This window comes from Hippocampus zosterae, chromosome 12 (genome assembly GCF_025434085.1).
Source record: "Hippocampus zosterae strain Florida chromosome 12, ASM2543408v3, whole genome shotgun sequence".
Lineage (NCBI taxonomy): Eukaryota > Metazoa > Chordata > Actinopteri > Syngnathiformes > Syngnathidae > Hippocampus > Hippocampus zosterae.
The window spans coordinates 9,901,833-9,925,898 of record NC_067462.1 but is presented as its reverse complement, the minus strand read 5'-3'; the positions used below and the strand labels follow the sequence as shown (position 1 = coordinate 9,925,898).

The 24,066-nt window shown below is 43.0% G+C and overlaps 2 protein-coding genes and 1 long non-coding RNA gene across 6 annotated transcripts in view; 2 read left to right on the top strand and 1 right to left on the bottom strand.

Annotated features, from left to right (window-relative positions):
- Positions 1-14,820, bottom strand: part of LOC127611827 (uncharacterized) — a 46,028-nt gene extending 31,208 nt beyond the window's left edge. The window contains exons 1-5 of one of the 4 annotated variants that reach the window (XR_007965472.1): positions 14,231-14,820; positions 7,799-7,895; positions 3,017-3,871; positions 2,806-2,910; positions 553-2,684 (exon numbers count right to left, since the gene is read on the bottom strand). This is a non-coding gene — a long non-coding RNA (uncharacterized LOC127611827). Of the gene's footprint in view, positions 1-552; positions 2,685-2,805; positions 3,872-7,798; positions 7,896-14,230 lie in introns of those variants that run through there. The other 3 variants (XR_007965473.1, XR_007965470.1, XR_007965471.1) reach the window with 3 other exon arrangements.
- si:ch211-199f5.1 (protocadherin-8) lies at positions 8,744-12,920 on the top strand. The gene is made up of 3 exons (XM_052082544.1): positions 8,744-11,519; positions 11,960-12,158; positions 12,228-12,920. The coding sequence occupies exons 1-3, from the start codon at positions 9,084-9,086 to the stop codon at positions 12,539-12,541; spliced, it is 2,949 nt and encodes a 982-aa protein (XP_051938504.1). The 5' UTR covers positions 8,744-9,083; the 3' UTR covers positions 12,542-12,920.
- Positions 14,821-15,676: 856 nt separating the features above from the next.
- On the top strand, positions 15,677-23,360 carry cnmd (chondromodulin). The gene is made up of 7 exons (XM_052082582.1): positions 15,677-15,788; positions 15,875-16,000; positions 19,307-19,447; positions 19,554-19,667; positions 19,774-19,927; positions 21,512-21,687; positions 22,945-23,360. Exons 1-7 carry the CDS (start codon positions 15,732-15,734, stop codon positions 23,188-23,190), a joined length of 1,014 nt encoding a protein of 337 aa, XP_051938542.1. The 5' UTR covers positions 15,677-15,731; the 3' UTR covers positions 23,191-23,360.
- The last annotated feature ends 706 nt before the right edge of the window (positions 23,361-24,066 follow it).

Below are 24,066 nucleotides of genomic sequence, written 5' to 3'. Positions count from 1 at the left end.
CTGTTTTGCCATCTGACCTTTCCAGTGGAAATGCTAAATGTGTTGCTGTATATATGGCCCATCGCAGGCACAAATAAACAACTAGAGCCCGGCCGATATAGATTTATTTAAGGCTGATGCGGATTCCGATATGTGGCACAAGACAACTCCAAGAACCAAAAAAAATGAAAAAATATATCATAAACGACTCTACTTAATACTTGTACCAAAAAGATATGTACTTTTGTCAGAGCATTTGAGGTTTTACAATACTTTGTCGTTTAGTATTTGTTCCACAAAACAGAAACACAAGTCGTATATTCCAATTTTGTTGTTAAAAAAAAAAAAAAAGATTTTAAAAGAGGGCAGCCCGTGGTCCAGTGGTTAGCGCGTCGACCTCACGGGTACCAGATTCGAGTCCAGCTCAAGCAAGCATTCACTTTCAACCTAACGGACAATTTTTTAGTGAATCTAACATGGATGTTTTTGGATTTGGGGAGGAGAATGGAGTACTGGGCGAAAACTCAGGCGACGGTGAAGAAAACATGCAAAACTTACACAGAAAAGCAGGAGCCAAGGATGGAACCTGGAACCCATGGAACTGTGATTCAGACAAACTAACCATGTCCCACCATGCACCTGATATGTCATTTTATGTTTTACCGGTAATTACAACAACAACTTTCAAGTCAAACGGCATCGAGAGACACACTGAGGTCAATTCTGGATGTTCCACTGTGGTAGAGCGAGTGGAAAGCTTTTGATGTTTAAAGTTGAGTTGTTCAAAGTTGGGAGAAACAGACGTTGCACGAAAACAAGCCAGATGCTTATTAATTTAGCTATTCTGTATGTTATTTGCTGCTTGGGCGCCATGGCCTCGAGTCTCGACTCCTTTCGAGACCATGTTGCCGTTTCCTCCAGCAAGAAAATCAAAATAAAGACCTAATTGCTCTCCAATGAGCCGGGTGCGGCTTTGCACGACGCAATATGTGAAGAGCAACGCATATAGGTGCACATAAGGTGATGTGAAATTCTTTGACAGTGATCATTACGTATATACTGAGGTGAGTTTTTATCGGATTTTCATTGTATGAATAAATAAAAGATTGGCATTTACCCTTTACCTGCACCATACAATAGTCATTGCAAACCTTACCGTGAACACTATAAAGGATTATAAAACATATAGGAAAGAGGTAGTATTGAAAGCCCATGCAGAGGCTCGTAAGTGGGAGACAGATGTGCAAAAGGAAAGCATTATGGCGCCACAAAGAGCCAGCATATTGAGTTCTTTAAAGCGAGCGCGCTCCCAACGGAGCGATATTCAATTGAGCCCCTGCACTGTAATATGCCGCTGAGTTCTAATCGCAGTGAGAGCGCGCAGCAGAGTGCTCTCCACAAGCGCAGACAATCACGGCGTTTCTTCAGGCATTTTACGGACCACTGTGATTAGACAACTCTAAATGCAAAGGCAAACCCCTTGAAACAGAATGCGTTTACAATCCTATTAAAAGTGGAATTGTGTCTGTGAGCCAACTGTATATTTCAAAGATCTTTATTTTTCTTTCTTTCTTTATTGGCCTCCATTTTCCATTAGCTGCGTAGCTCCCTAACTAGCTCGGTGATGTGTCGTGATCGGACTTACTTTCAAGGAAAGGGCGTCAAGTAGTGCAATTAAATAAGAATGATCATTGCAAGTACTGGCACGATTTTTTCCATTTGTGTCACGCTTCATTTTCATGATGGATCACTCTCCCAGGAACAATCTAAACATTTGGATAAATGCTTTCAGTGATCATAATGAAGCCTAATGTATAATGCAGCATACAGAATGTAAGAAAAAAAGTCATTCACTTGGTTAATGATTTATGTTAAGTGTTTGCTCCCCACACTGTAATTATTGCTTCTGTCAGACTGAGTCACAATTCTTCTTGAAAATCATAGCATAAAAAAAAAAACAACAACTGCATTTTAGATCAACAAGAGTCCAAAACTAAAAACGCAAATAAGTCTCGCGCCATAGTCTGCGTTTTTACACCACCATCTGCTAAATGGATTCTCCTCATTCTGAAACAGTCATCATAAATTCACACTCACGCATCTACTTTGGGGCGCCGGTAAATAAATAAATAAAAAAAAAATTTTAATGCTCTATTGTTGTGTGATAATCCATCGAGCGCCGGCGCCGTTTGACCCGGTTCAATGTAATCCATAGAAAAAGATCGCCTACGCCGCAGCTATAATCACCTCTGTTCTCATTAAAATAAAAACCAGCCTACGTAACGTACGCCTTTAAATGGCGGTGAAACAAGCAGCGAGTATCTATCAGCCTGTTTAATGAGCCATCCGCAATGCACTCTGCTCTTTCATTTACGTCATTAAAAGTACATTACATTAAGCTCTTGCTATTCCAGGTCGGTTTCATAGGATTTGTTTTTCATGTACGGAATGACAGTTGGCCGCACAGTGCTGTAGTGGCTAGCACGGCTGCCTCGCAAATTCTGAGGCTCGGTGTTTGAACAGCCGCACTGGCCTTACTGTGTGTTGTTTCTATACTCTCTCCCAATGCTACCCGCCACGTTCGCAAAACACGCATGTCTGAATGGCTGGGTGTTTACACAATACGGACCCTGAGATTGACTGGCAGCCATTCCAGGGTGCTGGGATAGGTTCAGCTGACCCGCGGCTGTAATGAGGATGCCGAACTAGACAACAATAGGGAAAAAAAGTCATAGGCTTGCTGACGAACATTTGTTTGCAGGCTACTACCTGTAATTAAAGGTCCAAGCGTGCAGCGCAAAATTGTTTTGTTTCTTCAGTGCTTACTTTGCTTTGCTTTATTTCCCTCACAATATTTGGCTGTCGTGTCGATCCTGGTGAAAATTGACTTTTGCTGCGGTAGACATGACCTTGGCAAACTGGCTTGAGAGCCTGTGATTTCGAGAAAGTTCAGTCCTTTAATCGAGTTTCACGAAGCAACTTTAATTGAGAGGAATATCTATCCAACATATAAGAAATAGCCTCAAAGAATACTTACCTTGAAAAGTCCTTGCTACCAAATGTGAACCAAATACTAGACAGATGGATGACGCTTAATAGCAAACAACAAAAAAATGTGTTTTTTGTTTAGAAAGAAATATATTTGTTGCATGGATATTGCTCTCATGTGGGGCAAAGTCCTGCTAGCTATTTGAAGCAAAGCATTGACTGTACACATAGCGAGCACCATGCTGCTTTTCATCTTGGCAAAAATCAGGTTTGCCCCGCCAAAAGAAACTTAACACAGGAATGGGAATGAAAAGAAGTATCGTATTTTCCGCACTATAAGGTGCACCTAAAAACATTCAATTTTCTCAAAAGCTGACAGTGCGCCTTATAATCTGATGCACTTGATAAACGGATCAATATTTTAATTTGTTGGACGTAGTATTTTAAATGTTCTGTGAAGTGCGTTGTTACAGTTGCAGCGGTTGTGAAAGTTCTATATTAATAAAGCTGTATTGTACTCTATTGTATTCCCTTGAGCATAGCTCCATCTTGTGGACGCACAATGCAACCACAGCCACTATTGTAGCTTCTATTTACTTTATAAAGCCCTGCGCTCTAAATATGATAAAAGTTTTAAAATAGGGCACTCATTGAAGGTGCGCCTGACACTCCGAAGCGCCTTGTAGTGTGGAAAATACGGTACCTCTAACGTATTTTATGTGCTTTAAAAGTGATTTTTTTTTCATCAATCAAATCACTTTTCAAAAGCGCAATGCTCTTTCCTGGTGTGCATTTGGATTTTCTTTTAACTTGCAGAGGAACTACCTGTAGATGCTGTGGGCCGGCGTCTTCAGTCTTGTGTTTTCAAGAGCATGATGCAAGGACAGCTCACCTTGAAGGACATCTGTGATAGTGAAGCAAAAGGAAACAAAACAAAATGAGAGTTTTGTATTTTTTCAAGAGGAAGCCACTTCTCAAAATACGATCATTTGCCAGTTTTTAACATACTGCGGCTTCAGTCAGCCCTTGGAGATGTCTCATTGTATCAAACATCCATTAGTTCATTTGGATATAAACTCACATGATGTGGAAGGAGTGTGGGTTCAGCGTGAGAATAGTATGTTTGTACGACACGTGTCCTCGGTGCTGTAGAGCGAATGCACTCAATATAAAACATGACAATATCATCACCTCTAAATGTTTGCCCAATGTTAAGCCTCACAAAATTACCTCCAACAACGGAGGAGCTCGCGTTTTTTTCCTGAGCATGTGTGTGCACTGTTCTTTATTTGCAATTATAACTTTGATCACATTTTGATTAAATTTCATGTGAATCTTCCCTATGGAGAAATTAATTAACTTCTACTCAGGATCGGACACAGAACTCATTTTAAAACCGCACAGAAAGTAGCTTCACCCGTACCTTGAGACCTCTGACATGTCACACCAATCTGAAATTGAACCAGTGGCACATGATCAGATCAGGTTTTTGTCTTTCGAAGAGGCATGTGGTTCATTGCTAAACGTTATTCCCTCAAGTTCTCTTCAAACTGTCAGCGACTGTTATAAGCAAAGTGGCTGTTCAAATGTCAGAAGACCTTGTGTGCCTGCTCCGTACAGTACTTTATCTCCTGTTTCCTGCAAGAAATGAACAAAGAAGATACTTCTTGGTTGCTTCCCTGTGCGGTATAGTGACCTAAAAAGAATTTCCCACCTGATATCACTTTTCTCAGTTTTTTTTCTTTTTTTAATCCAGAAAGACGGCCCAAATGTCAACGAGAGGTGTTTTTGAACAACACGGGAGGAGAAGAAAAGTAACATCAACACTCAAAGCATTTGTGTGACAGGAATCAGTAATGGTTATAAAACGACTCCGACATTACGGTATCTTAACGTTGTAATGAATCGTGAAGGTTAAGACTGTTTATTTGTGTGACCGTACTGATCCTGACTGCATTTGACTTAATTTCACACTTGTATGACAGTATGACAAATCTCGATCTGTGCTGGTGAATTCCTCATATAATCAAAGAAAAACTTTTAGCTTTTCAGAATTCTGTTTGTTGTGTGCAATTGATTGTTGATTATACGCTAAAATAGAGTGCATTACTTGGTTGCAGCCAGCAGAGGCACTGTTGATTCAGTGTCAACTAATATACTATCGAAGAATGACACATATACAGATGTGAGATGAAGAATGATACATACAAATACATCCCAACCCTCTGTAGTACAGGCTGGTGATAAATTAATGATGTTCTCCATGGGACTGCGCTCCTGTGAAATGCTTTTCACAAACATTTTTATTCCCAGTGTGATATTTTCTTTGAGGAACATGAAGCTTGCGAGCCTAACGCGGCTCCTACACACGGCTGTCAGTTGCATCCTCTTCCACTTCACTGTGCCTCTCTGGGCTTTTCCCGATGTTTCACTTCATTATTGTCAAAGTCTTTGTCTTACGTGGTGAGTGTGCACGCGCCGTGACTGATGGCGGATCACTCGCAGCCAAATGGACACAATCTGTCATCCTCAAGATCTTTTCATTAAGATGTATAGCAGACGAAGATTTTGACGTGGCGAAAATAAAGATGTGTGAATAAAGATGGGCGGCAAATAAGCTGAGGCTGAAGGGGTAAAAGAAAAATGCTTATTGTTTGTCATTCCTTTCAGCTCATGTCTCTGACATAAGTACAAAATGATGAAAAAGGTAGAGTGAAAAATAGTTGACAGAATATCTGTGCATTTCCCAGACATGATGGTGTACACTTAAAAACATGACCTGGGTTTGTGTGTCCTATTTATGAACACGTATTTAAGTAAAAAGCTAACCTAAAAAAAATCAGCTTCAGCATTAGCACAATTGAGAATTAAAAAAAGGTAAAACAGCATGTCAAGAAATGATGTTGGGTAACTTCAGTGAATTTTAGGCAGGGTGACAACCTGCCAGTTTAGCAGTGAGCAAATCTTCCCCACCCAATTTATTTATTTAGTTTTTTGCCATTTCCAACATGCCGTTTTGGTCAACCGCTTACCCACTGATGCTGCAGCATTGTACCTGCACTGCTAATTATTGGGTTTGGAATCAGCGGTTAGTAAGGCATAAGTCCATGCGCATGCAAGACTATCACATCCAATGTGGGCACGATGTGTGAATGATGTTACGTTGTCACGAGACGTGCATTTCTGTGTTCTAAAAAAATGACTGTAACATACCCCAAGGATCAAGAATTGTATTACACATGCCATACCCTATTTCTCGAATTGCTGAAATTTGCCCTTTTGCGATGGCAGCTCTGTGCGACTGGACACCCCGATCCATATCCTGCTGGGCCAATGGAGACACCGGCTTTTGTTACCAAGTTGCTTTATGATTATTTATTTGTTCCATTACTTTTTTGTCTCTGAAGGAATGGGAGGCACATCTTCCGACAGCATTCACCTGTTTTGAATGTAATGCACTAAAATGAAAACTTCAAGCCTGCCGTTTAAGCCCGTCTTGCTTGTTCCATTTCAAATCTACGCGGGTGTTTTTTAGAAGACATTTATGGACCTGACTGAACCTCGGCGCAATTCGGGTATTTGAGTGTGAGGGTCAATGTCAAATTCAAGTGTAAACACAGCCATCTGGGATATGTGCCACTTGAAATGTATATGTAAATACAGTGGTGCCTCTACTTATGAAATTAATTGGTTCTGGAAGAAATTTCTTCACAAGAAAATGTTGTAAGTAGAGACGCATTTTCCATGTAAATGCCCTAATCCGTTCCAAGGCCCCCCAAAATTTCGACATAACTGTTTTCTAAGCATAAAACTACATTAAAATATGTAATCAATACATGTTACAATTAGATGATTGCACATCAAGAACAGAGTAAAAAACAAAAATGATGGTCATTTAACTTTTAACTGCATTCTCACCATTTTTGCCCTCTTTAGTTCATGTTCTACCTCAGAAGTGGTTTTTGCCTGGCAAACATCAGCATGGTGAGCGATTGCCCGACTGGTGAAGACTTTGTCTGGGTGATTCACATTTACGTTTTATATATTCATATTTTACCGTTGAGGCATTTTGTAACTTGAACATTTCGTATGATGAGAACGTTCGTAAGCAGAGGTACCACTGTACATGGTCCAAAAGCATCATTTAAATGCATTCGCTGTGGGCACTTGGACGTGCCTTGTAAATCCAGCCTTGAGTAGTTTCATAAAATAACCTTTTTATATCATATACCACAGTGTCTGGCATTCTATTATTCTGTATCCCAAGCATTTTCACGAAATATTGCACTGTGCAAACAAGCTGTGAATATGCAGAGGTTTTGAAAGCGCACTAAAAACAAAAAAGAAACAACTTTTGTCTGGCTTTTGACTTTTACTGCCTGACCTTTTATTCAAATGCACATATTTTCTTTCTTTAAGAATACATAGCTGTAGAAGTCCCCCCACCATAAGAAGGCCTGGGAAGGTTTCGCTGTGCAAGGGGGAGTCACGGGAACTGTGTGTTTGGCACTAATGCCTCACAACAAAAAGACGCTGGGTTTGAATCTCAGTCTGGACATTTTTCTGCATTAGTTCCCACATTATAAGAACATGTATCGGAGCTTCCATCCAAGATGTTCCCCACTACTTGCCCAAAATCAGCAATCGGCAGGGATAGCTTCTACCTTCCATTGCCCGATACTTATTCAGCCTGACAGGACTCGACTCATTTTTAAACCATATATTAGAAATAGTACTTGCATGGATGTTTTTCTGATAGTGCTACATTAATTTGGGTGCGATAAACAACTGTTTGATGGCTTGTAATATAAACAGAGTCATGAATGCTTACTGTGTGGCTTTGCTTTGGCTCATGATGCTGCAGTATGACACTCCACAGTTTCCACTTGGTTGCAGCATGTGTTGCCCACAATCTCATCTTGATGAATCTGGAAAAACAAAAAAAACAAATCCCGAATATGGTTTTCTAGAGCTCTCGTCATTTGAATGGTTACGTTACAAACTTCAGTCCTGCCCACTATGCTGTTTCCAAGGCAACTTGGGGGTCAGTGGACTCTGCTGCTCCAAGTGGTACATAAAATTAAGGTCAGCATCAGACACTCGCTCAGCAAACTACTCAATAAAACAGAACACTAAAAAAATAGAAGTTATGAATTTTGTTCATTTGTTTTTTGTGTTTTTGTTTTTGCAATTATACCACTATGCCAAAATAACAAGCCTTTTCAATTATGATTTTCCCGACTGAAATGAATTGTTATGCCATTTATCCTTTCCAGCCACAAACCATATGTAACAAATTTATTTATTACATATTTTATAATGAAGAAAAATAGCACTGTATTGTAAAACGTACAATCATGAAGATAGAGAAGATAAATAAATTGGTTTTATGAGGTTTCTCACACACTATTGAATTTCTGTGTTGATGTGTGCCTTGCGAGTGACTGTGGCTTCAATAAAATGTATCTGTCCTTTTTTTTCTTTCTTTCTTCGTTTTTTTGTTTTAAATCTGGGGTGGTTGATACAACGTGCTTGCAAAGTATTAACCACCATGATAGTTCCCCACTAATTTCTTTTGTCATTTTGGTCAAATATGCAAATGTTTTAATTTCAGAGACGAGTAATTGGCGTGCGCGCTCACACGCGCACACACGCGCGCGCGCACACGCACACACACACGGTGCTAAAGACAATAAGTGCACAGCAAAAGAGAGAAATAATGTGTGTTGCTCCAGTAAATAAAAGCTGCAGCAAGGCGATAAACGGCGCTCGAAACTATCACAAAGCGGCGCGCGACAGTTGTGCTCGTATTCAAATTGCCTCCTTGCGCCCCAACAACAGGCTCGCATGTATGCGTTTCTTCGATATAAATATATAATTCTAAAGACGCGGATTGGCCACACTTGGTCTTATTAGCACGACGAGCGCTCCAAACCTCGCCAGTGCAGGATTCGGAGGTGTCGGAGGCGCGTCGACAAGCGTGTCCGTGACTGGCTGGCTGCGTGTGCGTAAAAGGCGCAAAGTAACTTTCTCCCCGCAGTCCGCTCGGAGCTCTCAGTGTCAGTGCGCGGCGGGTTCGCTCCTGAGGTGGACCGATTTCTGTCTCTGCCGTGCCGATGGATACCATCAATATGCTGTTTATTACTTATTACCACTGGTGGATATTTGTGCTCTCCTTTCATCCGTTTCTATGCGCCTCTCTGGCTCGGACCGAGGGGAATACGATCCGCTACCAGTGTGATGAGGAGGAGGCGACTGGCACCGTTATCGGAAACCTGGCCAAGGACATGTCCTTGAGCCTGCCCCACTCCTCCAGGACCAATTTTCGGATGATGAGGCAGTTTAATGACTCGTTCATCCGGGTGAGGGAGAGCGACGGCCAGCTGAGCGTCGGCGAGCGGATGGACCGCGAGAGAATGTGCCGACACACTCCACGGTGTTTCATCACATTTGACGTGGTGAATTTCTCCAAAGAGCGCTACCGATTGATCCACGTCGAGGTGGAGGTAAAAGACATTAACGACAACTCCCCAGAGTTTGCCAGCGCCGAGTCTGTGGTGGAGATCTCCGAGAACGCGGCCGTGGGCTCTCATATTCCTCTGGACCCGGCGGTGGACGCCGACGTGGGCTCCAACTACATCCAAAGCTATCAGATTTCTGTCAACAGTCACTTCACCATCGATGTGCTCCAGAGAGCGGACGGGATAAAATATGCAGAATTGGTTCTAATGAAAGAGCTCGACAGGGAGACCCAGGCGTCGCTCTCTTTGGATCTGATGGCCACAGACGGCGGCAACCCGGCCAGGTCCGCCTCGACCAAGATAACGGTGCGAGTGATGGACTTTAATGACAACAGTCCTGTTTTTGATCAGAATAGTTTCTCTGTGAGTTTGCCAGAAGATGCGCCGGTCGGCAGCGTGATACTGGACCTGAACGCCGTGGATGCTGACGAGGGTCCAAACGGCGAAGTCATCTACGGTTTCGGAAAACAGGTTTCGCAGCAGATCCGGGATCTTTTCCACGTGGATACCAAATTGGGCCGCTTGACTCTGAGGAGCCCGGTGGACTTTGAGAGCAAGCGTACGTATGAGCTGGACGTGCAGGCCACCGACTTGGGCCCCAACCCGACCCCGTCGGTATGCAAGATTATCATCCACGTCAGCGACGTCAACGACAACGCGCCGGGCATCAGCATCACCCCCATGACCTCCATCACCACAGGCACGGCGCACATTAGCGAGGCAGCGGAAAAGGACAGCCTGGTGGCCCTGGTCACCACCTCGGACCGGGACTCGGGGGTCAACAGCCAGGTCCACTGCACCCTCTACGGCCACGAACACTTCAAACTACGGCAAGCCTACGAGGACAGTTACATGATCGTGACGGCGGCCCCCTTAGACCGTGAGAGAATCAGTGAGTACAATCTCACAGTCATGGCCGAGGACTTTGGGTCACCCCCTCTCAGAAAGATCACACAGTACACTATCCGAATCAGCGACGAGAACGACAACGCCCCGCACTTTACCAAGCCCGTGTACGAGGTTTCGGTGGCGGAAAACAACGCCCCGGGCGCCTACCTGGCCACCGTGGAGGCGACAGACGCCGACTTGGCCCACAATGGTAAAATCACCTACAGACTCGTGGACAGTCTCATTATGGGGTCTCCCGTGAACACCTTCGTCTCACTCAATTCAGTGTCGGGGTCCATCTACGCCTTACGTAGTTTCAACTATGAAGTCATGAGGCAGTTGGACGTGCACGTCCAAGCCAGCGACAGCGGCTCTCCGCAGCTGCAGAGCACGGCTGTCATCCGGTTAAAAATAGTCGATCAGAACGACAACGAGCCTTCGATCATCGAACCACCTCTTTACAAAGGCTCTGCGGATGTCTTCCTGCCTAAAGACGCCCCTGCGGGTTACCTGGTCACACGCATAAAGGCCACAGATGCCGACGAGGGCCTGAACGCACAGTTGTCCTACAAGATCACAGAGGGGGGGCTCCTGGGCTTCTCGGTAGACAAAGACACCGGGAAGGTGCACGTGAGCCGACAGCTGACGTATGACCTCACGGACAATGCCAAAGTGGTGGTGTCGGTCAGCGACAATGGCTCCCCTTCACTGACCTCCACTGCAATCATACACTTCAATTTCATAGAAGGCACCGTCCCCAGTGTGCCCTCATCCGCTCAGGACGGCGGCGACTATCTGTTCGAGTGGGACACGTCCGTCGCCGTTATCATCGTCCTGGCGGGGAGCTGCTCCCTCCTCCTGCTGGCTATCATTCTCATCACAACCATTTGCAGCCGTCGCAGGAAGGAGACGAGAGAGGGTTACGATGACAGAGAGGAGGCACCCAAAAAGCCTGAGAGCGTGGAAAGCGCTCGCGTGGACACGCTGATCACCGGTCACATGGGCAAAGCCTTTGAGTCGCACCCCTACCCCGAGCAGCCGGCCATGGCCACCAGCAATGTTGCTGAGATGACGTGCGAGGACAGGCACCAGGCGACAGGCGGCTTTGAGCCCAACAACAGGGTCATGGAAGGCAAATTAAAGGTAAGTCAGTCATGGGAAAGTGTAGTGGTACATTCGCCTAACGTCGAGGTAGGCGGCGTTGCCACTCAGGGACGGTTTGAATGTGAACATGTCTGTCTCGACGGTATGTGACTGACAGGTGAGCAGTCAAGCGTGTAGGCCGTCTTTCGTCCGGGTGCAGTTTTCCCCTCGACTGAGAACAGCATAAGATGTGTAGGAAATGCATACACGGGATCACTGACTGGTCGTGGTTCACTAGCCTGATTTCTGTGAATTTAAATGTCTCTATATGGGATTGTGATTGGCTGGGGACCAGTCCAGGGTCTACCCAGCTGAGGTACACTCCAACTCACTAGTTACCTTGAAGAGCTTAACACTGGCTAAATCATTGGATTTTGGATGGAATGAAAATGTTTCTTGCTATTCATCTGGGCTCATTTCTTCTCTCCTGTAACTTTCAGGGCTACTCAACTCTACCCGGCTACGGGAAGGAAGCCGTCAGACCAATAACAATATGGAAGGGTAATTCGTTCACAACAATCTCAGCCAGAGACCCTCACATCAGCGGCAAGGACAGCGGAAAAGGGGACAGCGACTTTAACGACAGTGATTCCGACATAAGTGGGGACGTGCACAAAAAAGATTCGCCGCCCACAAACGGTGAGCATCATGGCATTGTGGCAATTATCTCGCATCAAGGTCAAACAATAAATATCGTTCTCCCGGCAGCTCTGTGGGCGTGCACGAGCGAGTGCAAAGTGCTGGGCCACTCGGACAGATGCTGGAGCCCGTCAGCCACCAGGCCCAACACAAGCATCGCCTCCGGGTCCAACCTCTCAACCTTCTCCAAGACAGCTTCGCTTCCCCGGGACAGCAGGAGGGAACACTACTATCCGTCGCATGTGCCCAAAGGCAATGGCCTGCAAAGCGTGTACGAAAAAGTCCAACACCAGGAGTTTGATTATATTCTCGTTGGCCCGCCCACACCGGCCAGAATACAGGAAACTGATGAGATCTCCATTCCAGAGTACACAAACTCTTAAAAACATTTCATTGTACAGTAGCTCTTAAGTGACTCGACAGTGTGTTGTGATTGGTTGTATGTCATTTGTCTGTGGGCCTGTTTTACGTGTAAGATCATGTGTAATATGCAAAAATTTTGTACATTAATAATATATTTTTCATAAGGCTTCAGTGTAAATTATGATGACTTTTATTATGACTTTTCAAGAGCATGTGTTATTTAAAAGTGACATGGGGCATCAAGGGGCTCTTTCTGCTGTGAAAAACAATCAATATGAACAATGTTAGTGGTACTTTTTTTTTCTTGGTCACGTTGTTGCACAAATAAAAAGTGAAAAATGAATGTTTGTCCTATTGTCAATACGGTCTTCTGGGATATTTACACAATCAGATGATGAATTTTTTTTTTTTAATGGCCCAAAAACATTCCACGAATATGGCCGCCCCCACTGCAATAAAATTAATGGCATTTAAATGTGCACAAATTATCCTTTACAGGCTCGCTGGGGGTGCTGGAGTCGATCCCAGCAGACTGCGGTCAAAAGGCGGACTACACACTGAACGGGTCACCAGACAGTCCCAGGACAACTCACAGAGATGAACAACCATACACACCCACATCGTCACTGAACGGGAACCGATACCAGCACAAACTCGTACAAATTTGTAACATTTCCATATAAAATGCCCTCACTGGTCTTTAACTGATAATTGGCACTGTGCTTCCAAAAAGGAAACATTCAGTCACAAATTCGTCTAAAAAAAAAAATCTGAATTCTCATCTGAAGAAATGGGCAGGTGACACTCACAACATTCATTTGGAATTATTATTATTATTGTTATTATTATTCATTTGAATTAACATTATTCATTTATTTTCATGGATGACATAAGAAACCCCAAACCCCCGGTGCATGACAGTATCGCAGTCATTATATTGCACGGGTCTCAAACTCATTTTTGTCGTGGGGCACATTTTAGTCGCCATTTCCCTGGGAGGGTCGTTATGACTGAAACGATATAAAAAAAGTCAATAATCACCGTTTATTCAACTATTGTTTAAGTTACTGTAATGAGGGGTTTGGTCACAAAAAATACTTACAATGTCTCTAATTTATTAAATATGAACATTTTAAATTTTGGTCGAGATTTTAGCAAGCATCATGGTCGTGTTTGATGTTTAATTTGCTTTCACGGGCCACATAAAATGATGTGGTGGGTCAGATCTGGCACCTGGGCCTTGAGTTTGACACCCGTGTTATAGTAGGTTAGTTTCTGTATAAGATCCTACTAAATCCTCTTTAAAACTTGCTCCTCAAACATGGCATTGTAAAGACGACATTATTTTCAAAAATAAATAAATAAAAATGACTCAAGGTGGCCGTGAATTTAAATAAGTTGAAATATTCTTTATTATATATAAAATATAAATATATATATTTCTTTCAATATATATACTATATGTTGAAAGAAACTGCCAAACCCTTAAAAAAGGTGAAAAAACATTTTCTGTACAAAAACTAATCTTGAGAATAGACTCATCGAAATCTCATTCAAATTCCTCAAACATGGCTGACATCCTGTGCCAAAACGTTGACAAAAATTGACAAAACAAAGTGCCGAACCCACCAATGAAGTCACTGTTGACTTTCTGTATACTACCAAATAATCATGAGAAGTGTGTAAATAACTATGTACAGTAATCTTACCTTAAGACTTGAGTGAATGTAGTGCTAAAGAGTGGGTTGGCAGCACTTGAAGCAAGTCAAGGATGTGGCCCCTCGAACAAAAGGACCCACGCATTATGCATCTCATATTTTTGCCTGTCACACGAAGAGCAGAATTAGGACTCCGAAAATGACGTGACACTGAAGTTGAAAAATAAAAGTGTATCTATGAAAATATAAAGTAGCTACAGAGAGCAGGGTTGGATGCAGAACACACGGAAGAGAGCTGTTGACAGAATAAAAACACATAATCATGATTGGACTTAGCCAAGATGATCGTGTATGGGTGTGTCAGTGTTAAAGCAAAAAAAAAAAAAGGATTTCTCTCTCACATGTATTGACAGGGTTAACCACTTCTTACTTCAAACACATAAAACATATCTATGAGATTCATGCTTCATGGGCAAACGCTGAAACATATGACAAGAAAAGCTGTTTCTGGATGTATGCATTGGCAAAAATGGTGATCAATTCACAGAAATTTTAGAAAGAAGATGGTCCATCTAATTTACTTACCATCAAATGAAAATTACACCCCAAAATATAATTGACTGCAATGCTCTTTGCCAAACCTTAATGCATATAATAAAAAATTAAAAGACAAAACTTGACAAATGCCATAATGTGTTATTGCTGTAATTATTCCTTTTCAAAATGCCCATTTCCCGACTATTACAGTTCATTACTTTTTGCACTGGAAATCCCATAAAATGATTGTGAAAATAAGCTAAATAACCTCATAAATGTGTCTTGCGCACAACTGATAACATACATAAGACAGTGTGTCATAGTCATCCTGTGTGCCGCCTTCAATTTGCATGCAAATACTGCCTTGTTGATCAAATGCGCATCACAATTGCAGATTTTTTTTTTTGCAAAGGTCAAATAACTCTATCACCTTTCTGATTGCCTTCCAGCATAACAATTATCCAGAAAATGAGGTTCAATCTGTTTCCAAGCAACAACAGCACTGCATATTTGACTCCCTTACCCTGTTTGTTTTTTTTTCCCTGTTATTTTTTTTTTTTTCCATTTGAAGCATGGGTGAGATCATGTGACTGGCCCCGACCGCCGAGCTGGCTTTCGAAGTGCCACCTTAATGAATTAAGGCCTGTGCTTGTGTTTGATTGTGCGTGGTGAGTCTACGCGCAGTGCTGCGGATCACAGAGCTCATTAAACTATTAAGAGGATAAAGGCAGCATTAATCACACTGGAGCACACAAACTGAAACAAGCTTCCCACCTCCACAGTGATGACACTTATCACTCAGTTCAGACCTCTCGTTTTCTTTTTTTCTCCCCCCACCAAAAAAAGTGGTTTTAGTTTGACACTACTACACGACAAACCCATCGGTAACATCAAGAAGGAAAGAATTCCTCTGCACGTCATTCACACTGACGTGTCAAAAAGAACCGTGGAGCACAGCGCGAGTCTCCAAAGAGAAGCAGCAGAGTTTTCAGGGCAGACGAGTAGCAGGGCGACAATGGAAGGACACCAAAAAACTCAACAAAGTGATGGTTTTGGGCCGTTCGCACACCGGGTAAGACACACTGTAGCCTTCATGGGTATTACAAATGGAAGGTTCTGACTGATGTGTCTCACTTGGTTCTTTTGAAACCTACAAAGGTCAAAACTCCCTCAGGGACCGGTCGGCTGCTGAGATATGGAGCTGTAGCTCTTTCCGTCGGTGCCGTGTTGATGCTCTGCGCCTCCATGACCGCCCTCCTTCTGAGGAAGGATAACGAGAGGAATGTAAGTGTCCACTATGTCATTTCAATAATGATAAAGCTAAGTGAAGATCCGAAACTGAAGTCCTCAGGGAAAGCTTGCTTTATATATTTACTGACTCCATATATGTATTTCTACATCTATCATTGCCATTCATGTATAGTGACAGGCAAAACGATTAAATAGATTATAGCTACAGTACATGAGTTATCTGTGTATCCGTATCGACATTTTTGAGAATTTTGGTGGACTGTGAGATTTTTCTTATGTAAAATATGTGCATTGGCTCAATAAAGGTTGGGAAACACTGGTTTAAAGTATGCTTGCAGTAGAAAATATCCAAACATACTGAGTTTAATGTACATTAAACACTGTTGGCATTAACTAAAAGGCATTATGTAGCGGTGGTTATTGTACTACTAATAATGGTCAGACAAGAGTAGCGTTGTGTCAAATTGTATTCAAGAGAGACGTTTGATACCACTTTTTCAGACTGATACTTGTACAAGTATTGACTCTTTGAATTACCGGTATACATGATGCAAATTCAGAGTACCGATACCTCAAGTGTCTAACCGCTGCAGTATAGTCAAGTCAACAGTATTTATAGAGCACTTTCAAACAGCCATCACTACATACAAAGTGCTGTACATGGAGCAATTTAACATGCACAATAAACAGTAAGAGATATAGCAGTATATATAGTATAGCAGCAGGAATTGGCGAGGAGGACTTGATATCTGATGGTTTGGGGGGGAGGGGGGTTTGCCTTTGGTATTGGCAGATTCCTTGAGTACCCGATACCTTAATATAGGGCTTTATCGGCCCGATAACAATACCTTGTAGCGGTACCAGCTCATCCTTTGTGCTCAAGTAGCAAGTAATTACTTGAGTAAGAGTAAGCGTTCAGTGATAAAACATAAATAAATAAATCAAATTAAATATTGAATCAGTGTTGAGTAACCGCTGATGTTTTTTTTTAAACTCAAATCAAAGTATGAAAGTGAACTAGGCAAAAATACAAAATGGGAATATGCAAAATCAGATAAGCCAACGGTGTCACTTGAACTGAAAATATAACGAATTAAATAGTGATATGAAAATTGGCAATAACAACATAAATTGAAAGCAAATTCCGCCACACACACAAAAAAAAAAATGTCGATGTAATGTTCTTTATTTGCAATCGTATAACAACATAAAAGGCTCAAGGGCCTTATATGGCCTCATTTTTCTCAGTCGTTTTGACCAATTTTCATGAAAATTAGTCATTTTAAAAACTTTTGAATGAGAAGACCTTGTGGGCAGTCATGTGATTGCTTGTCTCCGTTTAATTGGTCACATGGAGTCATGTGTCGCTAATAGTTCAGTTAGGTTGGTGAAGCCGTCGGATGACAGCACCCAAGTTGAACATCTTTGACAATCCGAAACCTCCATATCGCACGAGCATTAATCGATTCAGAAAAATAGAAGTAACAAGCGGAATGTCGCTCCATATAACGCAGGAAAAGGACACTTTCTTCATAAAATAAACGCTCACTTCAAATCAGCTGGGATGGACTCCAGCGAGCTGATAGTTTTACAGTTGCCCTCACTTCACAGTAGTTGGACATTTTAAAAGCATTACCAGCTCTGCACGTTTTTACACCTGAGATGACACTGGCGTTATGTGTGCGTGTGTGTGTGTATATATCATGTATATGAATGGACAGAGTGATGTTCAAGCCAAACTCAGAATTGTTTTGACTCATTTCAACACTTCTAAAAATACGATCAAGTGCAGTGCCACAAAAAAACTCAGCACTGAATAAGATAGATGAGACCCATGATGCGGGTCCTTTTGTTAGCGGGGCCAAATCCTTGACTTGCTTCAAGTGCTGCCAACCCACTCTTTACCACTACATTGACTCAAGTCTTAAGGTAAGATTGCATTAGGAGATAGAAAAAGGCTTCTTAGGTCACCAGGAAGTGCGCAGGTCCTTTTATGATTTTTTTCCGATGACCAAATCTGGCCAAAAATGCCCAGAAGTGGTGAAAACGTCTATTTTTTATGGGTTGCACCCTTTGGAAAGATTGAATCAAAATTAAAAACCGACACCAATTTCACTGAATCAAAACAAGACCACAGATGAATAAATATATAGATGGACTAACAATGCCACTTAGTTGCTGTCGGGAGAAGTTATGACACCGCCGGCCATCTTAGCTTGGCACCCGCTAAGCCTGCCGAACTTGAAGACATTGATTTCTCTGTCGCATTTTCACGTTATTTTCTGTTTCTACTGCAAAAATGACACCGTATATGGCATGTGGTTGCACCAATAAGTCTGGGAGAAGCGCTACGTGCGCATTTCATCAGTCTGAATGCAATTTCAAATTGGTATATCTGTGAGTGCTACTTACACATTTGTCTGCTTCCTGATGTCAGAAACATCAATAAATCAAAGCCCCATTAGCCAAAACAATTCTGTGCGAAATGTAAAGCTAAGCTCCGTCAGTCACAATTCACGAAACTGAGATAAAAATACTTGACGATGTAAACAGTGAAAATCGTTCTTTGAGAGAAGTTCTTAGTAACAGTGGCAACATAAGATGGCTACTCTCTGGCTTCAGCCGGGAGGGGCCGACTGATATTCAATGAATATGTCCGTGAACAGGACACACAAAATGGTTTTGAATTATCGCTAGCCGTGTTTGACAATGGCATTTTGGCATAAACGAGCCATTTGGCCAAATTCTACACCGCATACTTTAACGAATTTTCCCCAATGAGCTCCAATCCTGAGAATGTATCCGAGAAAGATGGGTGCCGCTAAATCACAAATTTCATTTGCGATTCCTTGGCGATAAGTAGTGTAGTAAAAATGTAGGTCCGGCTGGAAAGGCGCAAGCTCGGCTTCGGTAGTTGTTTTCGTTGGGTAAGGCGTGTGTAATGTAAAACACAGCAGAATTTTGCTCATTGCAATGTTATTTCTTGAAGAAAAAGATAACGAGGCCTGCCTGTCAATCACCTTCATGCAAATGCAAAATGTGCTTTTTAAAATGTTTGTCAAAGCACATCAAATGCTTGTGAGCCCACCACATATTTCCATATTGACTCACATCTTAATGAGCTTACCTGTAAGGCAAAGATCAGCGGCAGGTTTCACCCCCTACTGCGCACCCCTCGTTCGGTTCCTACTGAGCACAAAGCACACAGGACTTCTTGAATGCAAGCCAACGCAATGAAAGTAAAAGCGGCACCGTGCTCATTTCCCTGCCCCGTTGCACTTCCAACCGCTTCCCACTCGACTAATGAGTCGTTTAACGTCCTGTTTTGAATCCACGCAGGTGTACAGCGCTCATTACAGCATGAACATTAACGGTGAGGTGAGGGAGGGCTCCGTGGAAATCGATTCTGCCGACAACGTGGAGAGGTTCAAAACGGGCAGTGGAGATGAGGAGGTCGTGGAGATACGGGACTTTCAAAGTGTGAGTGACTTTGTGCCGTCGGGGGAAAAAGGATGAGCCGACGTTCAGTCTGTGTGCTTTCGCGGAGCCGTGAGTGTAAACGTGGCATCTGTGTGATTTGGCGCAGGGAATAACCGCAATCCGATTCTTCGGGGGAGACAAATGTTACATAAAATCCCAAATCAAAGGCAACCTTCCTCGCCTGGGAGCTCACAACAAAGACTCACTGATGTCTGACCCGGTATATACCGACTGCTTTCTCTTGAATGTCACAATTCCCACTTTTTATCAGTCACTTTTCAGTCCTGCCGCCTTTTCCCAGAGACTTCTTCTGCTTGTCCTGGCAGACTGATGAAGAAATGCCAGTGAGGTTTGATGCAGAGTTGCTCATCTGGGTTTCTTCAGAGCAGCCGCTGAAGGACATCGCTTTCTTGAGCACCAAGATTCTGGCTCTGTGCGGAGAGCTACCTATTTACTGGCTCCAACCACTTAGTCCCAAAGGTTTGCTTTCATAAAAATGACTCACAGCATTCCACAGTCGAGGGAAAAACTGACCTGATATTGGCTGACTTTGGTCTATTTCAAAAGTCTTTCATAGTTTATCCCAGCGGAACTCTGCATGGGGAAATTCCTCATTAGATCGTTTTTTTTGGCATTTAATAGGTTGGACCACACTCCAATCTGGAATTTTTGTTGGTGGGTGAAGCTCACACGGAGGTCTGTATCCCCACTCAAGACTGCTCAAACAATAACAGACCGTCTCAAGTACAGCATAGCAATGACAGAAGATCCTAATTCAATTTCTTATTTCACATTGGTTAGTACCCACTGAATCTAGACTCTTTGACAATGGAACAAAAATGGGAAGTAATAACCTACCAAATAAAATCAAGAATGGAGGAAAGAAGTCGACGAATTTCGGGGTAACCTTGTGGAGAGGTTTCTGCTGTTTGTCCAAATCCTTATCTTCTCTTCAGAATACATAAATGTCATAAGTCAAAGGAAACAGTCAAAGGCGAAGCATAAATCCTGTCTGAAAAGAGTTTGGCTGAGGTGCAGTTATGGCTTGAGTGACACGCTGACGTCACGCATTGTGCGCGTTTCAACTCTGGAGCGTATGAAAATTTCTTTTGCCAACCACTATGAATTGATTTGATGATTGGCATTCTTCATATTCTTCATCAACACAAATCTAAAAATTCTACAAGCATAAATTCTATCCCATGAAAACAATTAACTGTCTCAGTCAGAAAATGTTACAATCATAGTCGATGTGCATTATAGGCGACATGACAAGATCATCTTTAAATCTGGCTTTGATCTAGAAAAAATAAATAATAATAATAATATTTTTCAGCAAAACTTTGGTCAAACTCCAAATATTTGCATTTACTATCCCTGCTTCTCCTCTCCAATCAGTGACAGCCCCAAATTTCGAAGGCATGACCAATCTTTTACAGACTCTTGCGATGGGTCCTATGAACACAATATAATAGAACATATCGCAGTGTTATATCTCTCACCGTGCAAGCGTGACACACCGACACGAAGTGGAATAAATTATGCATTCAAGTACACAATGACTGACGTGACTTTTTAATATGATGTGAATCTCACTAATTGACTCACCCTCAGCTAATGTCAGCCAGGAATAGTAATCCGCACAGTACTGCTGATCTTTACTCTTTTGTCTGCTAGAAAAAAAAAAAAATCACACGTGATTGATGTCGTTTGAACTGTAGTTTTTTTGGGATGAAGCTCTACCCGAGTGGTTGCTGACTCGCCATTCAAAGCTGCCTATGGTTGACTCAGGTCTCAATTGCCTTATGCTATATGTCAACACGCATGTGCCAGTAACAGAAGTAGGTGAAACACTTGTGAACACACAACGACAAAGGCTGATGCATGAAAAGAAAAAAGAATACTTATAAAATATGCAAGGCCACTTCATATCACCGCTGCTAATTGAATAATTCACCACGTCTGAGGAAGTTTGGGCCCGCGTAGGATTGCACTTGGGAGGACACGGTGGGCGTCTTGTGAACACTGACCCAATACTCTCGCCTCTTGTGGCCGCCCTGACAGATGGGGTGAGGAGGAAGAGGAGGAGGAGGGACTCACAGCGGGCCAAGCGGCAGTCCCGTGAGGAGTTGGTGGAGGTGACGGGAAAGGAGGACTCCTCCAGAATGGGGGAACATGGAGGAGAGGAGGGGCTTCAGTCGGATGTGGGATCAGGATTCAACCCTGATAATCCGTATCATGTGAGTCGAGCACGTCGTACTCGAAGCGAGGCTTCAAAGCTGCTGAATTTTACATGAACCATCAAGAGGCCTTTACGGAGCCCTGCAGCAACCCTTGAAAGCAACATCAACCATTGAAACTTTGCTGTTTTGTCAACACTTTTGCACATGACTGCTCTGCATGCGTCTTGCCTCGTTACAAAGGATGTTGTCAAAGAAATAGCCTAGATACCAAAACACTTGGGAGTACGGGATGGATGGGTGGATGGCTGAATGGTGGAAAGACAAAACAGACAAAAGATGGATGGATGGAGCGATGAGATTGATACAATGGACAGCGTGCGATGGCAGGTAGGACGGGAGGGCAGTCAGGTGCAACCTATATGGATAAATGAGAGATGGAAGAACATAACAGGACACATGAATGGATGATAACAGATTGGTAGGACAGACAAACAGACAAAGATTAGCAGGACAGATGGAACATGTGTGGATAGACTCCTGGATGGTAAGCCTGCAGGGCAGACAGACGGCTGGATGGACAGAATCACAGAGAGCTGGATGGAGGGACGGACGGCGTGATGATGGATAATAAATACACAGGCATAAAGATAAATTGATGGAAGGAAGGGTTGGATGGATGGTGTGATGGAAGGACACGATGGTAGCTGATTAGGGTGGTAGGCAGATAAACAGATTCTTGGATCAGTAGATGGGCAAAAGTTTGGTCGTACATTGAGATGGAGGATGGTTGGTAGGATGGACAGACGGATGGATGCATGATGATAGGTGAGCAGGACATAATGGTGAGACTACAGACACTGTAGATAGATTAGGTAGGCGGGTAGGTGGACAGACCATAAGCCAGTGGGAAAAAGACAAGTGAGTCAGGAGCGAGGAACAGACAGAGAGAAGACACCCGTTAACAGCAGAATGTGGCACAGACCAAGAAAAAAAAAAGCAACGGACAAACTTTCCTAGAGTGGTAATACATCGAAGTGTGGTGTTTATTATGTCACTTAGCATTGAGTGGGTGATGGTGAGGCGTGAGCAACCCAAACTCCGGGTCACTCGGGCAACCGCTGCTTATAAAAGTGATGCAAAAACTCCCATTGCTTATAAAAATTCATATAGCCTAAGAGAACCCCAGTCACATGTTTGGCCAGATGAGAGCTTTGGACTTTTTTTTTTCCTTTTTCAGACGATCTAAATTGCAAATGAGCATGAATTTTAAAAAAGATCGCTCATCAAAATTAACATCGCTTGAAAAACTTGCAGCGCGGCGAAGACACCGGGACGGTGGCTGGTGCCGGCGAGGGAGGCGCCATGACCTTTGACTCCATGCTGGACCACCAGGGCATCTGCTGCGCCGAATGCCAACGCGGCTACACACACTGTCAAAGAATATGCGAGCCTCTACGCGGCCACTGGCCCTGGCCATACAACTACCGAGGATGCCGGGTAGCTTGCAGAGTCATTATGCCCTGTCGTTGGTGGATGGCACGCATCTTAGGCATCGTGTAGGCACGCACGCAATGCACCCAAGACCCAAAAGGTCTCTAAACTTTGTGCATGTGTGCAGCTACATTTTCTTTTTCAGTTAGACTCGCAGAGAACTTCTTGCAAGCGGGACATGCAAACAACGTGAATGCTGAGAAACAATTTGTATCTTAGTGAATAAAGAATAAACACTTTCACAAGCGTGATCACTCAGTAGCGCCCCCTAAAAAGTTGAGATGCATTTTTTGATTCACACATACAGCTTCCTGGTTTTCATGTTGGTGACACCACGCCTAAAAAAAAATTTAAAAAAATAAATAAATTAAAAAGTCTCCAAGTTTAGCATGCATCACTGTTTGGTATTTTGGGGTTCCCTTACATCACTGGTGTGAAACTCAAGGCCCGGGGCCAGATCCGGCCCGCCGTGTTATTTTATGTGGCCCATGAAAGCAAATTACGTGTGTCAGCTTGCATTGAGCTTGCGAAAAGGTGCAAATTGTTGTGTTATCAATAAGAAATGAGATTTTGCAATAATTTGGTTATCCTTATGTGAATAATAATTGAACAAACTATTATAGTTGACTGAGTTCAAAGCTGGTAATCTAACAGTTTGGTTGTGTACAAATAATAATGCAATGAGACGATTAAAATAAAAAAAATTAAAAGTGGTTTCAACTGTCATAGAACGCCCCCCCCCCCCCCCCTGTTTGACACCCCTGCCTTATATGAACCCGCCAAAACTCAATTTCTAGCATGCCACCTTTGTACGTAATTGGGTGTTCTAACGTAACAGGACGTATGCACATGATTCAACAGCGAGCCGTCCATTTTGCTTGGAAGCAGCCATTTTGGGTGGATTCCAGGGCTCGTACTAAGGGACTCCAACTAGCCAGAATGAAC

Excerpts from the sequence above, each read along its gene's own strand:
- cnmd (XM_052082582.1), top strand. The coding sequence starts at position 15,732 with ATGGAAGGACACCAAAAAACTCAACAAAGTGATGGTTTTGGGCCGTTC. Across the intron at positions 16,001-19,306 it reads GGAAGGATAACGAGAGGAAT|GTGTACAGCGCTCATTACAG; the intron begins GTAAGTGTCCAC and ends GAATCCACGCAG. Across the intron at positions 19,928-21,511 it reads CCAACCACTTAGTCCCAAAG|ATGGGGTGAGGAGGAAGAGG; the intron begins GTTTGCTTTCAT and ends CCGCCCTGACAG.
- si:ch211-199f5.1 (XM_052082544.1), top strand. The coding sequence starts at position 9,084 with ATGGATACCATCAATATGCTGTTTATTACTTATTACCACTGGTGGATA. Across the intron at positions 11,520-11,959 it reads TCATGGAAGGCAAATTAAAG|GGCTACTCAACTCTACCCGG; the intron begins GTAAGTCAGTCA and ends TGTAACTTTCAG. Across the intron at positions 12,159-12,227 it reads AGATTCGCCGCCCACAAACG|CTCTGTGGGCGTGCACGAGC; the intron begins GTGAGCATCATG and ends TTCTCCCGGCAG.